Genomic DNA, 18,477 nt, shown 5'->3' on the forward strand with positions numbered 1-18,477 from the left:
TAGCTGGCGGGGGGGGGGGCAGAGAGGAAGGTGCAACCTTTATTAGAGCCCCCCGCCCTTTTCCTGCTGACACCACCACCATCTCCAGGATCAGCAAGCTGGCCGACAGAGAGCTAGGCACACCCTAGCCACTCGGTGGTTTTAACTCTTTGCTCCCCATCTTTTTGTTGTAGAGTTTTAGGGTGGCCAGCTGACCCGCTTTACGGAGGGCAGTCCTCTATTTAAAAGTGTCCTCTGGTTGAAGGGCTCTCCAGTCCAAGTCAGGTTTAAAGGTGAAGAGCCATAAGAAACCTAAGAAGGGAGCGCTGGGGCCTTGAAGTTGCCCATCTACAGTTAATACCTGGGCAGCGCACTGAGCGGGCACACAGATTACCGGCTCACAGGTTTCCCCACTCGTATTGTGCTTGAGTGTGCGTGCGTGTTAGACAGCCCCACTACACCCGCTACAACCAAGGCTAGAGAAAATAGTGCAAGCAGCAAACCTAGCTAACTGCCGGATATGCCACAATCTTGAAAAAAAAACATGACTTAAAAGTTGTGGGCTGACCCTACCCAAATAGAGCTGTGGTTGAATCACTCCCTAGATGAATATTTGCCTATATTTCTCTAACTGTTAAATATTTTTTGTTCAATTTCGTATAGTTTTAAGTTATTTTTGTTTTCTAGTCAGCATTCTTTGGAAGAACTGGGTGTTAAGTAGATGTGATGTGCTACCTCAAAGGAGGATAATATCATTTACCGTGCACATGGTATTGGTATGGATATGTGATGTCTTCATTTTCAGGTGGTATGATTTTTACTTCTGACGAAGCCTGTTGTGAAACAGGAGTACATATGGATTCCTGTAAACAGAAGGCCATAACATCCACAGCAGTTCTTCCAGCTGCAATTAATTATAGTTTGTCCTTGTTTCATTTAGCCACAGTTTCATCTACATTGTATAATTCTGTTCCTTGTATTGCACTGTTATTCTTGTGGTCCTTTTTGTATACGCATTGTTTTGTTCCCTTATATTATAATACTATACAATTTACACTTGTGTGTTCCAGTTGTGTGCTGTTTAGCATTCTTGGGTCTTATTTTGCACAACCTGCTATTTCACATGGTGGTGAGGCCTATCGCAGTGGTCTCCAAAGTGGGGTGCACACACCCCAGGGAGTGTGCAAGACGATCCATTGGGGTGCACGAGCTGCCTGATAATTGAGCAGACTCCTGCTGCCCTGATGAGCTTCCATTGTGTGCAGTGATGGGGGCGGCAGCAGGATGGGATGGGAACCCAGGGGGAAGTTCCATGGCACTTCTCTCTCAGCTCCAGTCCTATCCAGCCTCTGCTGTGGCCACCGAGAGCAACTGAGCCAGTCTCTGCCAGGCATAGCAGAGGAAGCCATGGCACTGGAGCAGCTGCCATCCTGCCGAAGGGGAGCGGGAAGGAGATTAACCCTTCCCACTCTCCTTTGGCAGAATGAAGCCGAGAAGAAAGTGTGTGCTAGGACAGTTATGTCAGCCATTAAAACCAAGTATTGAAATAAACTGAACTTAGAACCCCACCTTCGAATTGCTGTATCACAAAGTGTTAAACCAAGATTTTCAAAAATGCGTATTCAATCACATTGCTTTCACTAAAAATGTTATTAATAATATCTTTTTAGTGAGATCAATAAGGTTTTGTTAATACATTAAGAACTATTTTAAAAATATTGTTTATTTCATCTTTATCTCATCCTTTAAAAAAATCTGTTAATTTCTATTTTTATGTATGTTTTATAATGTACATAATATATTAGTACAGTAGTACATGTATATAATTTATAAATAAATATACATATATTGCGCTCAGTTTTTTTTTACTGATAGGGGTGCACAATCAAAAAAGTTTGGAGATCACTTGTCTACCAGACAAACACTGTCTTCTTGGCTTTTACAACAGCACAGCACAGGCTACTATAAAGTAAGTGTGTCCCTATTTTCATATGTGAGATGTTAGAAGATATGATATGGTAGAAATGAGAGGTAAGGGACTATCCATAAAGTATGTCACACATATATGGGAAAAGGAGTAGTTAGATTGAGACAAAAAGGAGGGATTCAGAGGGTGTTGAGTAAACTGTGACAAAGGGGGAAAAGAGATAAAAATGTCTTTAGTGTGACATATTTTATGGATGGCCCCTAGGAAATAGATTTCTCTTGCCTTCCCTCTCCCTCCCCAGCAAAGCATGAGGGGAGGGGCATGATGCTAACCCATGAAACAAGGAAATGATCTTTAAGTAGCCAGACCTGACCAGAATGTATTTATATAGCTGCTAGCCACTTGACAACGGAAGCCAGTAAGTCCACAGCTGTAGGATGTGCGTGAGAGAGGCAAAAGAACAACAGGATATGGGGGTAGGGAGTATTGAGCCATTTTTTAACGTGCAAAAATGATTTTCTGTAACAGGATCTTTCTAAAGATTCATACTTTATCATACAAGTAATGCTTGCTCCTTACTCTGTTGTTGCAAAGAGACCCAAACATTTCCCCCCCCATCTCATTGCTGCCATCATTTCCCCAGTATATTTTATTGCTGGGAGCATGTGATAGCTCTTTCCCAAGTTAGTGGCATCAGTGCTGGCCCCAGGTTCTTGGGCAAGAGGCCTCAATGGGACCCCTTCCTCAGTGAGTCTACCTTCTCACCGCTATTGTCACCAGCTGATCTTGCTCCTCTTTCTCGTCATTGTGACCACTTACTTGCTTGACAAGCAGACAGCCAAGGAGCAAGCAGGCAGGGGCATCTGCTCCTCCTCCCCCTCCTCCTCACCACCACCACTGTTGTCTGGACCAGAGCAAGAGGCAGGTGAACAAGCAGGCTGCAATGGTGAAGGGGAGGGGCAGCTCCAGGGGCCTCTTCTGATAAGTACCTACCCTATTGGCGTGGGGGCCTTGGCAGGTGCCCAGCCCTGCCTACCCTTGACACAGGCCCCTGCGCAGCATTTCCTCCTATTTTGTGAAATTTGTTACTTTCCTTCAGTGAACTTCCCTCTCCAATGTTCACATGCACATATGTGCTGATTTTGTTCCTTGTCGCTTTTCACGTGAATAGCTTGGACTGTGCAGCAAGGCTGATAAAACCATAGAAGCTTGCAGCACTAAAATGTATAATGCCATTGTTTCTATGTCACTGTTCGAATGGCAGAAGGATAAAAAGATTGCCTCTGCTGCTAATAGGAGCCGCTAGCTAAGCTGTAGATGGTTCTTACTCAGCTGCTGCACCTTTGGCTCAGAAGCAACTGTACCTTGGTTTGGGATGATGGATCTCTTGGTGTTTTGCAAGGTGCTAGTGATATAATTTTGCAATCCCCCAGCAACTGAAGGGGAACAACTGCTTTCCATTTGTTCCTTTATTCCTTTTGTGGGCAGACTAGAGTAGAAGTGACTACTAGAGTTCTCTTCTCCTTTGTCTGTAGGCTGGTTTGGTTACTTTGGTACCCGAGACAAAAAATGCAAATTGTTCCTCTTTCCCTTGCAGTAAAACAATAATAATAAACCAAATAATGTGACATTAAATTGTTGCCTTTTAATAGTGCTGAAATCTGCCATCTGAGGCAACCACCTTACTCTGCCTAAGGGCAGGACTGGCCCTGAGTTGACATGGTAAACAGGACCAGCACTAAGGATTGGCATAGTTGGGCACTTGCCAAGAGTCCACAGCTCAGCAGGGACCCACTAACAAGAGCCCCTGGAGTTGTTCCTCCTCTGCACCACTGCAACTTCTTGTTCACTTGCTTCTCGCTCTGGCCCGGACAACGGCGGTGGTGAGAAGGAGGAGCAGCAGATGCCCCGGACTGCTTGCTCATTGGCTCCATGCCTGTCAAGCAAACAAGTGCTATCAGTGATGAGAAAGAGGACAAGGAACAGGAGCAGCTGGTGACAGTGGTGGTGAGAAGGTAGACTCACTAAGTGAGGGGGCCCGCTGAGGGTGTCTTGCCCAAGGGTCCACAAAAACTTGGAGCCGTCACTGGTGGTAAAAAATGCTTCCATATGATGTAGGCCTTTGAGTGAGTGTGTGCGTGAGGGAAATACATGGGGAACCTATTGTCCCGGTTCGCACATAACAACCCAGCTAGCTCACATTCCTCAATCACACCCAGCATGACATCCAAACGAGGAACTCTGGCTTCTCTCTCCCACAACAAGCCAGAGTTGGAAGACGTCATAGTTCCAGGTTCGGAGGTCATGCTAAACAACCTCGGGGTGTTTAGCCACTCCGGAGCCATCAAACAATGTGAACTAGCACACTCGCGCATTTATAGTAACCCAGCCTTTAAATAAAACATATAGGCTGTTGTTATGTGCAAACCAGGTCAGTGTGTGTCTGGGTGTTGCTTGTGGGGGCCCAACTGATAACCTGCCTTCCATATTGGTGTGTGAGGGTTCTATTATGCAAAGCCCATGGAGGTGCTGGGGATGGGCAGGAACAAGGGTGTTGTGGGGCGGAGCACAAATTTGTAGTAGGCCAAGAAATTCCTGTTGGTGGCTCTGGTCATGTGCTTGTCCCATGGTCATGTGGAGGACATAAAATGTGACCCACCCAGCCTATCCACAAATCAGTCAGTGGTACTTTTCAAACCACTGAATGACCGCTGCGTCACTGCATTTGTATCCCTGGATATGCTGGAGATCACACCCGCTCTATGCAATTGATTTGCTTCCCTGAGAATGGATGGGATCTATTGTCCTTATTTCTTTATTTCCCACTTTTCAACTGTAGAGTCCCTAAAACAGCTTACAATGAAATTAAATCTCCACTCCGTCATGAAACTCACTGGATTACTTTGGGCCAGTTACTATCTCTCAACCTAACTACCTCACAGAGTTTTTGTGAGGGCAATATATAGCTGGGGATAACCATATTTTTTGCTGTAAGCTCCTTGGAGGAAGAGTGGGATATAAAATATATATTTTTAAATCTATATCTATTGTTTTAATGATAGTGACAATATATAAAACGAGCAGGAGATACTTAAAATACCTGACAAAATAAACAGACTTAATTCTGTTGAGGTAATTTTGACTGTAAGAAAAGGTCCTAACTTTAAGGAGACTTGTAATAAAACTTACTGATGGGCACAGGCTGTTGGATTTGTGTTTGTGAGAGAGGCAATTGTGTTATAATTGAGGGTAGAGGAGTGGAGTGAGGGTAGTTGGAAGAGTTGAGAGGATTTGAAATGGAACTTTTGTGGCAGGGAGGAACATAGGATCTATTTTACACACTTATTTGCCATATCTTTCAGTGTTACTACTATCCTCAGTTATGTGAGATGTAGATGGATAATATGCCACTGAAGATTGGATATAAAGATTAATGGGAAAAGTGCATTTACTTAATTAAAACATGTAGCTAGCTTAAGATGGATTTCCTGTTTGTTTTTAAATTGGCCTTCTCCCTGTGCTTTTAACAGCAGTTTGACACACACTTTTAGTAGGTGAAAGAGACTCACCTACTACAGAGACTCACCTGGTACTGAGATTTAAGTGCTTAGAAAAGCCCTCATATACATCTTTGTGTGTTTCAGGGGCAAACTCCCAATTGTATTATTTAAGCTTTTTAAAAGGTGTGCTTAAACTGGTCACTTTTATTTGGAAGAAAAATCAACTGCCCCGGTCCACAACATGCTCCCAAACAATATCAGGACCCCTTCATGATTATAATTGCCCCCCTGTCTGGAGCAAATAGCAGTGGGGTGCAATTTCTGGCAGGAAACCAGCACCAAGGCCTGATCCATATCAGGAGCATGGTCTGGATCACAGCCCCACAGCTGTTTTTTACCTCAAAGTAAAAGTGTCCAAGGCAAGCCCATTTTATAAGCGTGAATAATGTAACATGTAGTTTGTCCCTCAAGCTGCTGCTAAAGGCAGAGGAGCAGAGCCAGTAAAAAAAAAAAAGTGGCTATTTTAGTTTAAGGCCACAGCCTCTTCTCCTGGCAGGTCTTGTGTGCCTAAAACAAACAGCTGCAGGCAGGGGCATTGCTAGGATCTTAAAAGATCCACAGCACAGGCCCATAACACATATGAGTCTAAGTGCATGTCTGATATGTGTGTGTGGTATGTGCATGCGACGTGCTTGCAGGTGTGTATAGATTACACACATACATAAGAAGTGTGCGCTGACCCCCCCCCCCCACTTCAACTCAGACCCCAGTTCAGCATTTGGGAAAACATCCCGCTTCTGCTCTGGCCAATTTGTAGTCAGACCACTTCAGGTCAGCGCCAGACCCGAGTCAATGTTTAGAAAAATTAGTCTTTATGCTTCCTGTTGAATACCATGGGAAATTAGAAAAAACTATAACTTTTTTCTCTTTGTCAGGACTGGATGATAATTTCAGGCATAGTAGCCCCCTAGAAGGTGATTACACCTGCCCAATGTCAGAAAAATAGGTGAAGGGTTTATATTTTGATTTTCTTTTAAAGGGAACTGCCAATAACATTTTCATTCCTTGGATGAATTGGATAAAAATTTCAGAATTCATTGCCCCATCAGAAGAGATAATGTCTGCCAAATTTCAGAATGATAGTCACGAGGGTTTTTGTGCAGGGGTAGGCTTGCTGTTTTGAGGTCTCCAAAAGAAGACATACTTCTCTCCCTATGTTCCTTGTGGACCATTGTTCTGAAAATTACAGACAGCCTAGAGTTGTCCCTAAGTAAGAAACCAGCAAAGTTTCAGAAGGATAGGTGCAGCAGTTCATGTGGAAGGGGAGTTCTCCAATTTGGGGGAGGGAGTGATTTGCTTTCCCTTCCATTCACCCCTTCCCCAATAGGTTTTAGGTAAATTTGTATGAACGTGCACAGGTCATTAGAGGTGTCCCCCAGGCAAGAAACCTGCAAAGTTTCTGAAGGATATACATGCATGCAAATTTAGAATTACTAAAATTTATTTACATGTCACAAATGTTAGCCGCGGGGGAACATGGGTGGGAAGGTGCTATTGCACTCATGTCCTGCTTGTGGGGTTTCCTATGGGCATCTGGTTGGCCACTGTGTGAACAGAATGCTGGACTAGATGGACCTTGGTCTGATGCAGCACGGCTCTTCCTATATTCTTAAATATAGAGTGCCGCTGAGCATATGCAGAATGTTTTTCTTTCACCAGTGAGCACTTACATTCTCTCCCTACCAATTCTATTTGCCTCCATGCAACCATCCCTCCTCATCCTACCATCCTCCAGCAACTCTTCATAAAAACAGATGTCTTGTTTTGTGCAACTCCTCTCTACCTCCTCCTTGTTACGCACAAGCTATCATTGTATCTTCCTCCCCATAACTTCATTTGTGCCAAGACTTCATCAGGATTCAGCCAATGAGTCTGTTTTCAAAACTAGGGCTCATTTATGGAGAAACTGTGAGCATGTACTAAGTGCCTTTCCCTTACCACTAAAGCTAGAGTTCATGCAAAAATACCCCCAAACCCACAAATGACAAAACATGCATAGGACTGAGCTGAAAGGGTAGTCAATTCATTAAACGGAATTGGGTAGGCAATGTATTAAGCTTGCAGTACTATGCTCACAACTCAGGACTTATTTCTGAGTAAACATCAGGGTGCAAACCTCCCTGCAAAAGTAACTTGTGCTGGAATCCTATGCAGACTTTCATGAGGGTAAGCCTCATTAAACATAGTGGGACTTCTGAGTAAGCATACATAGGATTGCATAAATTAGCAATATTTATCTCCCCCCACTTAAAAAAACAAACCAGAAACTCCTATTTTTTTTAAATTAAAGCTTTCTGTTCATAGGAACATAGGAAGCTGCCTTATACTGAGTCAGACCCTGGGTCCATCTAGCCCAGTATTGTCGACAATGACTAGCAGCAGCAGCTCTCCAGAGTTTCAGGCAGGATTCTTTCCTAGCCCTACCAGGGGATGCTGGGGACTGAGCCTGGGACCTCCTGCATACCAAGCATGTGCTCTGCCACTGAGCTGCAGCCCTTCCTATTGCTAAACAATGGCAACTGACAAACAAAACAGCCCCAGATTTGTTTCTCTGCAACCATGTGAACCCACTTTTCTCAAAGGCTTGAGTGAGGAGAAGGAGAAAAACAAGCCCTCTTGTCTGTTTGTATAAAGTCAAATACAGTTCCGAACTTCTTTTGCCCACCAAAGCAAATTCTCTTTAAGAATTCCCCAAGATATGCTCTAGGTGGAATAAAGAAGAGAAAGAAAGGATAGGAGAGGGAAGAAGAAAAGAAGAATGTTGATTGGAAATGCAGGGTAGTGGGGGAGAGAGAATTCCCTAAGCCAAGTGGCTCCTTTCAGAGAGGTAGCACTACAGAGGAATTTAGGAGGCTGTGGAGGGTTTGTAAGGACTGCACATACTTAAATTACCTTTATGAAGTGAGATGGCTGAGGGCTTTTTCTAGCTTTTTAAAAACTGTAGAACCTATTTAAAAGCCCCAGCAGTTTCCTGATCATAATGCCACATAGTCCTAACCCTCCCTTTGGAATTATTTGAGTCCTACAGCTATTTAGGTTTATTATTTATTAAAGTGGAGGGTGAGAAAGAAGTTTGTGGAGGCTAATTGGATCCTTTGCTGTACTGAAGCTACTAAACTTCTGCAGAAGCCAAAGCTTCAAATTCGGGGCAGTAAAAACAGATGCTGTGTGAAATACCATCCCTTCTCCCTCTTCAAAATTTAATTGCAGACAAGCTCCCAACTCCCTTCATGGATCACTGCCTTGTTGTGGCGAAGGGGCTTGCGGAACTCAGTGAAGCCATAAGCTATGCTGTGCAGGGCCACCCAAGACGAACAGGTCATGGCGGAGAGTTCTGACAAAATGTGGTCCACTGGAGAAGGAAATGGCAACCCACTCCAGTATCCTTGCCAAGAAAACCCCATGGAACGTATCACAAGGCTAAAAGATATGACACCGGAAGATGAGCCCCTCAGGTCGGAAGGTGTCCAATATACTACTGGGGAAGAGCAGAGGGAATTTCCAAGTAGCGCCAGAAAGAGTGAAGTGGCTGGGCCAAAGCCAAAAGGAGACTCAGCTGTGGATGTGTCTGGCAATGAAAAGAAAGTCTGATGCTGTAAAGAACAATATTGTTTAGGAACCTGGAATGTAAGATCAATGAATCAAGGCAAGCTGGAGGTGGTCAAACATGAGATGGCAAGATTGAACATCGGCATCTTGAGAATCAGCGAACTAAAATGGACAAGCATGGGCGAATTTAATTCAGGTGACCATTATATCTACTACGGTGGGCAAGAATCCCTTAGAAGAAATGGAGTAGCACTCATAGTCAGTAAAAGGGTGGGAAAAGCAGTACTGGGGTACAATCTCAAAAATGACAGAATGATCTCAGTATGAATCCAAGGCAAACCATTCAACATCACAGTAATTCAAGTCTATGCCTCAACTGCTGAGGCCGAAGAACCTGAGGTTGATCAGTTCTATGAAGACCTACAACACCTTCTAGAACTAACACCAAAAAAAGATGTCCTCTTCATCATCGGGGATTGGAATGCTAAAGTAGGAAGTCAAGAAATCACCGGGATAACAGGCAAGCATGGCCTTGGTATACAAAATGAAGCAGGACAAAAGCTAATAGAGTTTTGCCAAGAGAACACGCTGATCATAGCAAACACTCTTTTCCGACATGTGTAGGCGACTCTACACATGGACATCACCAGATGGTCAATATTGAAATCAGATTGATTATGTCCTTTGCAGCCAAAGATGGAGAAGCTCTATACAGTCAGTAAAAACAAGACCTGGAGCTGACTGTGGCTCCGATCACGAGCTGCTTGTTGCAAAATTTTGGCTTAAATTGAAGAACGTAGGGAAAACCACTAAACCATTCAGGTATGACCTAAATCATATCCCTGATGAATATACAGTGGAGGTGAGGAATAGATTTCAGGGATTAGACCTGATAGACAGAGTGCCTGAGGAACTATGGACGGAGGTCCGTAGCATTGTTCAGGAGGCAGCAACTCAATCCATCCCAAAGAAAAAGAAATGCAAGAAAGCTAAGTGGCTGTCTGATGAGGCTTTACAAGTAGCTGAGGAAACAAGGGAAGCGAAAAGCAAGGGAGAAAGGGGAAGATATATCCAACTGAATGCAGAGTTCCAGAGAATAGCAAGGAGAGACAAGAAGGCCTTCTTAAATTAACAATGCAAAGAAATCGAGGAAAACAACAGAATGGGAAAGACTAGAGAACTTTTCAAGAAAATTGGAGATCTCAAGGGAACATTTTGTGCAAAGACGGGCATGATAAAGGACAAAGAAGGCAGGGACCTAACAGAAGCAGATGAGATTAAGAAGAGGTGGAAAGAATACACAGAAGAACTATACAGGAAAAATTTTAATGTCCCTGATAGCCATGATAGTGCGGTCACTGAACTTGAGCCGGACATCCTCGAGAGTGAAGTCAAGTGGGCCTTAGGAAGCATTATTAACACCAAAGCTAGCGGAGATGACAGTATTCCAGCTGAGCTATTTAAAATCCTAAAAGATGATGCTGTTAAAGTGCTGCACTCAATATGCCAAGAAATTTGGAACACTCAACAGTGGCCACAAGACTGGAAAAGGTCAGTTTACATTCCAATTCCAAAGAAGGGCAATGCCAAAGAGTGTTCAAACTACAGTACAGTTGCACTCATTTCACATGCCAGCAAGGTGATGCTCAAAATCCTACAAGCTAGGCTTCAGCAGTATGTGAACCAAGAACTACCGGAGGTTCAAGCTGGGTTTCGAAGAGGCAGGGGAACTAGAGATCAAATCGCCAACATTCGCTGGATCACGGAGAAAGCAAGAGAATTCCAGAAGAACATCTATTTCTGCTTCATTGACTACGCTAAAGCCTTTGATTGTGTGGATCACAACAAACTGTGGCAAATTCTTAAAGAGATGGGAGTACCAGACCACCTTACCTGTCTCCTGAGAAACCTGTACAAGGGTCAAGATGCAACAGTAAGAACCAGCCATGGAACAACTGATTGGTTCAAAATTAGGAAAGGAGTACGACAAGACTGCATATTGTCGCCCCGCTTATTTAACTTATATGCAGAGTACATCATGAGAAACGCCGGGATGGATGAATCACAGGTTGGAATTAAGATTGCCGGGAGAATTATCAACAACCTCAGATACGCAGACGATACCACCCTAACGGCAGAAAGCGAAGAGGATCTAAAGAGCCTTTTGTTGAGGGTGAAAGTGGAGAGTGCAAAAGCTGGTTTGAAACTCAACATTAAAAAAATGAAGATCATGGCATCTGGCCCCATCACTTCCTGGCATATGGAAGGGGAAGAAATGGAAGCAGTGACAGATTTTACTTTCTTGGGCTCCAAGATCACTGCAGACGGTGACTGTAGCCATGAAATTAAAAGATGCTTGCTCCTTGGGAGGAAAGCTATGGCAAACCTAGACAGCATAGTAAGAAGCAGAGACATCACCTTGCTGACAAAGGTCTGTATAATCAAAGCTATGGTTTTCCCAGTAGTAATGTATGGCTGTGAGAGCTGGACTATAAGGAAGGCTGAGTGCCGAAGAATCGATGCTTTCGAACTATGGTGCTGGAGAAGACTCTTACGAGTGCCCTGGACTGCAAGGAGGTCAAATCAGTCAATCCTAAAGGAAATCAACCCTGAGTGCTCTTTGGAAGGACAGATGCTGAAGCTGAAGCTCCAATATTTTGGCCACCTAATGCGAAGAGAAAAGTCACTGGAAAAGACCCTGATGCTGGGAAAGATTGAAGGCAAAAGGAGAAGGGGACGGCAGAGGATGAGATGGCTAGATAGCATCACTGATGCAATGAATATGAACTTCAGCATTTTCCGGGAGAGAGTGGAGGACAGGAAGGCCTGGCGTGCTATGGTCCATGGGGTCACGAAGAGTCGGACACGACTTCACAACTAAACAACAACAAAAGCTCCCAACAGTGGGCATGTAAGAGCAGAAAAGAAAAGTAGGGGGAGAGAGGTTTTTTTGTGCCTAAAAAACTCCCTACACCAGAGATTAGGGATAGTGACCTCCTAATGGTCACCTTAAACACCTTCTGATTAGGATCTCTAATCCCCTGGTTGGCTTGACAGTTTTTACTTTTTTTTTTAGACTTTGAGAAAAGGAAATTTTACGCATGGCTAGAACAAAAGGCACTGAACCTAACTGCCTGAAATATGGTAGGTTCAATCAGCTCCATGGGCGCTGCCAGGTTTCCAAATTCCATGTACTTATGTTGAAGAAGCTCTTTGCTATACACATTTTCTTGAAAAAAGCAAATTTTACCTGTGGCTAGCACAAAAGCCACTAGGTCTAAGTGTCTGAAATTTAGCAGATTTAATCAGCTCCATGTGAGCTACCAGGTCTCCAAATTTCATGAATTTATCATACAAACTAAAAAAGCTATGGCTGTTTCTGTTTTCCAATGGAAGTCACTGGGAAAAAATGGCTGTTAGGACAGCTGAAAAGATCCGGGGCACAGCTCACAAAGATCCGGGGCCTGTGCCCAGGTAGGCCCCTTTAATAACGACACCCCTGTCTGCAGGTAAGGGGAAAATGAAGGCAGGGGCCAGATCCAGCCTCCAAAGGTTTCCCATCTGGACCCCATCATAGAACCCCATCACAAGAGCCACACAGTTATAATGAGCCATTTGACAATCTCAGATATGAGCAAAGGGCTCATTAACCTCTTCTCACTTAGCAACAGAGGCTTTGTCAGAGCCCTTCCCATATTACATGCCTCCACTGCTCACTTCCATGTACAGGCTGAGGCAAAGGCCACTGCCAGAGCTTTTGCTGCACTGGGAAGAGGCAGGTGAATGAGCCCTTTGGACAGAGCTAATGAGCATTTCTACAGAAGGCTTTTATTGCACGTTTGTGACCGGTCACTCATGGAAGATTGCAGGTCCTTTACATGACGTCCTTAACTTCCAGGGTGTCTCCCATGCTTTCTGACTTTCAGCCCACTTTTTAAAAGATTGGAGATAACCTGATAAGGAATGTTAATCCAATATATCAGCTGTGTGTAATGACAGAGTTGCACTATAACCACAGTGCCATCTTGGGCTGTAAAATGAAACATATAGAACTTGCCGAGAAAGGAAGTCCCTGATTCAAAGCACAGGTCTGCCCATGTAAAGGAGCTGATCTTAATCCCACAAAGAATCTAGAAGCAAAAAGATGCAGGATTTTAGCCTTGTGTGGTGAAGCCCAATGATGCTGACTGGCCCTTCAGCCTCACTCAGTTGAAACCATGGCTTCTATTAAGTGAGGCTGAATTAGGGTCATAAGATGATTCTGCATGCAAGAAGCGGTAAGGAGAACTGCTTGGCCAGTGACAGCTGTGTAAAAGAGAATTTCAGCAGGGAAAGTTTTTTTCACCCCATGTCTGCAAGAAAGAAAGAAAGAAAGAAAGAAAGAAAGAAAGAAGAAAACTTCCTTCTATCTGCATAGCTGTTAGGGTGGGGTGACTGTCATGTTTTGCCTTTGGTCGCACTATCCTTCCACCTAACTTTTGAGAGCCATCTGTCTCATTTATAGCAGCCATGCTGAGTCACTCTGATCTAGTTAGTCCACCCCCCCGCCCCCTGCCACCCTCACTTTCCTTGAGGGCTGGGTTTTCTTTTCAGTCTCTGTATGAGGTAAAGCAAAGTTGCACTTCTCCGTTTTACACCATCAGCTGCTTAGTGTCAGTTTACCTCAAGGCAGCTCTTTAGCCTGCTGGTCTTTTCTCCTACCCTGGGGCATCCATCCTGACAACCATCCTACATCGAAAGCCTAGCAGGCATGGATCTTCCACCACTGCTTTTTTACCTGGGCACAGGTGAGTGACAAAGCAAGGGAAACTGAGGGTGTGAACTTGGGCTACTCATCCAGATCTTCTATGCCTGGCTCCTTTTAATAAGCAGCCTGTTCTGTTCAGGTAGAGATCTTAAAAATAAAGTTTAGGATTTACTTGCAAAGTCCATTTGCAAAACAACAGCCCTCTACAGCAACCAGAACTTTTGCTGTTTCCCAGTACTCTCCCCCATTCTGCTTGAACAGCATTAAAGAACTTTCCTGTTACTCATTTTCACCTGCCTGAATAGGCTTCATTGTTTGAGACAAATTGGTTTTGTTCTGGACTTCTCACACGCTAATTCTTCAAACATGCACTCACAGGATGACAATGCTGCACACTAACCTTACATTAACCCTGTCTTTTCAGGGTGAATATTTTCCCCAATCACAGAGAAAAGCCAGGGTAACACATCAAGCCAAGGGAATAGAGAATGAGGTGAAATGGGCAGAATGTGGATTAGAATCAAGCAGTGTTGCCACTTTTTCATTTACTGGCCTTGCTCCTGTGCTGTTAAACAGCAGCCTGTTGAGGTCATTTATGAATAAGTTTAAAAGCACAGATCTTTGGAAGATCCCATATCTTAAACTCCTCCAATGTGAGAACTGACCATTTATTTCTACTCTGCTTCCTGTGGAAAAGGCAAATGCCATGTTAGGGATCATTAGGAAAAGGTTCAAAAACAAAACTGCCAATATCCTAATGCCTTTATACAAATCTATGGTGTGACCACACTTGGAATACTGTGTACAGTTCTAGTCCTTGCACCTCAAAAAAGATATTGAGTTTGAGCTCTAGCATTCAAAATAGAACAGAGTCTGGATCTGAGCTTTGTCTCAAACTGAACTCTCGCTATTGGAAGCACTTATTGAGGCCAATCAGGCAAATCGACCTACGGTACATGGCCCAATCTACACGGCTGATTTAGTATGGAGTGAGAGCACATCTGGGTCATTCGTGACAGATGATGCTGTGGACAATCCTCAGCAACCTCGCAGCTTCTCTTTGGAAAAGGCGCATTTTCGCAAAGTCATTTTAGTGCGTTGTTTTCCTTAAATGTGGCTCCTGCACAGTTCCACTGCAGTGTGCCCCATCCCACCGCAATTAAATCCTGGGCATGCCTAGGGGTGTTTCTGGGACCTGGCTGTGACCTGGTCAAGGCGTAGGGCCATCCCTTCCCCCCCCCCATTCCCTCTTTTTCCCCATGAGCAGTAAGGCACTTTTGGATACAGGCTTCCTTTCCCATTTAGCACTACTTGGCAGTAGCACTGTTTCAACCTCTCACTATATTGCAGTAGCACTCTTTTAACCATTCACTATATTACAGTAGCACTCCTTTAATCATTCCATTCACAATATCTCAGTAGCCTCCACAATATCGCAGTAGTGCTGTTTTCACCATTCACAATATCGCAGCAGGGAGAGGCAGAGGGGGGGCTCTCTCTCTTCCTGGACTGCGAGAGCAAAGGCAATGAGCTCTTGCCTGCTGCAGCATGGGGTTTTATCCCTTATCATCCTTGAGCAGGGAGCAACAGGGAGCTGCAAGGGAGGGAAATGGTGCATAATCAGAAAGCCCCCAGGAGAGGCTGGGACAGTTGAGAAAGGAGGGAAGGCGCAGGGAGGAGTGCGAGGGAACTCATTGCATCGGGGCATGTTACTGCAGAAACCCACCCCCCCATCTTGTCCCACCCCTCCCATGATTGGGCAGCCAGCTGCATGTCAATTTCACCAGTTCATAGGGAGAACGAATGGACAGGATGGGAGGAAGGCAGCCTGAATCCAAACTAGGTGAGCATTGCTGGACTGCAGCAGCAAGCTGAGCAAACCAGCTCAATTCCCCATTCACAATATCAAGTAGCACTGTTTTACGCATTCACAATATTGCATTAGCCTGTTTTAACCTTTCACAATATCACAGTAGCACTGTTTTAACCTTTCACAATATCTGAATGGTGGATGAGAGGAGAGAGGTGTGGGGTAAGCTACAGGGGCTTAATTCAGCGCTTCCATTAAACTTTCCTGAGCAGGGGAGTGTGCACAGGGGTGGGGAACAAGCCTCTCTCATTCTCTGAGCAGCACCTACGTGGTTGATGACATTCAGTTCTACTAACTGGACTCCGCCACCCAATCCTGAAGTATGGTGGTTTTGAAGTGCCCTTTGACCCATGAAAGTGGGTTTTTAGGTAGTGTATACTCTGCTTTTATTGTTTCGTGTGCCTCTGATGGACCAAGGCAATTTCATGAAAATCTGGATATAACCAGAAAATGCTTCAGAAACCATTACCATGTAGATTTCCCCAAGTCTATAAATATGTATTATTAGTGAATAAACAGAGTGTTAAGCAGGAATGCAGTAGGGAACTGGATTGTCCCATTTTGCCTAATTACTGGAGTGCTGCCTTGGCATCTGTATCTGATGCCCCTGTGGATCTCAGGTTGCATTTTATTCAGCAAAAACTTTAGTTTCATGTCTATTGGACACCACAAAGTCTCTTTAATAAGGATTTGTCTAAGTTGGCTAATTGTTGGAGGTACGACACAGCTAATGCTTATTTTAAGCATATGTTTTGGCAATGCCTGATAGTTGCCTCTTTTGGGAGGAGTCACAAAACAGAAGAGAAAGAAGTTCTGAGGAGCTCAATTTTTTTTGTTAATTCTGCCCAACACATTTCAGAAATTTCCTTCCTCAGGGGCCACTTATCTTTCTTCAGATATATTCAAAAAGAATCCTACCAATGTTTCTTCTACCTTGAAAAGGAGCATTTCAAGATAGAAGAAACATTGGTACGACTCTTTCTGAATACATCTGAAGAAAGATAAGTGGCCTCTGAGGAAGGAAATTTCTGAAAAAAGCAGAAACGCTTGTTTCTGGAAGGAGGCAGGTTAGTGGAGCTCGCATAAGGGAGCTCCATTGACTTGCCTCCTTCCAGAAATGAACATTTCTGCTCATTTGGGGGCTTCCCCTCGGAAGTGCTAAATCTCCCTTGCGTAAGTGGTGAGTTCTGCTTGTGTGAAAGAATCAGCAGGACTCACCACTTGCAGAAGGGAATCGGTGAGGCATAAAGGAACTGGCGGGGGCATAAGCGCCCTATTGGATTCTGTCCCTTAGAAACCTGTATTTTCATATATATACAGCGCCTTTCATAAGCGTTCATAAGTCTCTACCAGCTTTGCACATCTGGATCCTGAATTTTTGCCCATTCTTCTTGGCAAAATTGCTCAAGCCCTTTCAGGTTTGATGGTGACCATTGGTGAACAGCAATTTTCAAGTCTTGCCACAGATTCTCAGTCGGATTGACATCTGGTCCTTGACCGGGCCGTTCTAAGACACTCAGGTTCTTGTTTTTAAACCACTCCAGTGTAACTTTGGCTGTGCGTTTAGGGTTATTGTCCTGCTTGAAGGTGAACCTCCGCCCAGTCCCTGATCCCTTGCAGACTGAAATAGGTTTTCCTCTAGAATTGCCCTGTATCTGGTGCCGTCCATCTTGCCTTCAATCCTGGCCAGTTTCCCAGTCCCCATGGATGCAAAGCATCCCCACAACATGATGCTGCCACCACCATGCTTCACCGTGGGGATGGTGTTCTCAGGGCGATGAGCACTGTTGGCTTTGTACCACACAAAGGGTTTTTCAGGAAAGACCAAAAAGTTCAGTTTTGGTCTCATCAGACCAGAGAACCTTTTTCCAAGTTTGCCGTCTCTCCCCATGCCTTTTGGCAAAATCCAAATGGGATTTGATACAGGTTTCTTTCATCAATAGCTTTCTTTTCACCACTCCTCCATAAAGCCCAGCTTTGTGGAGTGTCCAGGTGATAGTTCTCCCATGGATGGTTTCTCCCATCTCAGCTGTGGATCTCTCCAGATCCTTCAGAGTTACCATTGGCCTCTTGGTTGCTTTTCTGGCGAATGCCCTCCTTATCTAGTCACAGAGTTTTGGTGGACGGCCTTCTCTAGGCAGAGTTGCAATTGTGCCATATTCTTTCCGTTTTGTAATAATGGATTTAACTGTGCTCTGGGGGATGTTCATAGTTTGGGATTTATTTATTTTTTTATAACCCAGCCCTGTTTGGTGCTTCTTTAGAACTTTATCCCGGACTTGTTTGATAGCTCCTTGGTCTTTGTGATGCTGTTTGTTTAGATATGCTCTCCAACAAACTCTGGGGCCTTCCGGAAACAGGTGTATTTAATCTGAATCATGTGACACTTGAACTGCAGACAGGTGGATTCCATTCAGCTAATTAAGTGATTTCTGAAGGCAGTTGGTGACACCAGACCTTATTTAGGGGTGTCACAGCAAAGGGGGTGAATATGTATGCAATCCAGACTTTTCAGTTTTTTATTTGTAAATCATTTTGTAAAATATGTACATTTTTCCCCACTTTGACATTATATACTATTTTGTATAGATCAGTGACAAGAAATCCTTATTAAATCCATTTTAATTCCAGGTTGTAACACAACAAAATGTGGAAAAGTTAAAGGGGAATGAATACTTAGGCAAGGCACTGTGTGTGTATGTGTGTGTGTGTATATATATATATATATATGTATGTGTGTGTGTGTGTGTGTGAAATGCATTTCATTTGTATGCACTGAAATTGATATATTCAAATCTATGTAGCCATATTTCTTTTCCTTCTTTTTTATTTTGTTGAAATGTTA

The 18,477-nt window shown here is 44.0% G+C and overlaps 1 protein-coding gene across 5 annotated transcripts in view; it reads left to right on the top strand.

The window, feature by feature from the left end:
* The first annotated feature begins 13,606 nt into the window (after nt 1-13,606).
* Nucleotides 13,607-18,477, top strand: part of LOC146342229 (integrin alpha-X-like) — a 63,270-nt gene continuing 58,399 nt past the window's right edge. For 4 of the 5 annotated variants that reach the window (XM_084805963.1, XM_084805961.1, XM_084805959.1 and 1 more), the window contains exon 1: nt 13,607-13,802. In XM_084805963.1, coding sequence (XP_084662089.1) covers nt 13,766-13,802 — 37 coding nt within the window. In that variant the 5' untranslated portion in view covers nt 13,607-13,765. Of the gene's footprint in view, nt 13,803-15,482; nt 15,606-18,477 lie in introns of those variants that run through there. The other variant, XM_084805960.1, reaches the window with a different exon arrangement.

The sequence above is a fragment of the Heloderma suspectum genome, chromosome 6 (assembly GCF_057233095.1).
Source record: "Heloderma suspectum isolate Gila_16-S chromosome 6, 16-S_ref, whole genome shotgun sequence".
NCBI lineage: Eukaryota > Metazoa > Chordata > Lepidosauria > Squamata > Helodermatidae > Heloderma > Heloderma suspectum.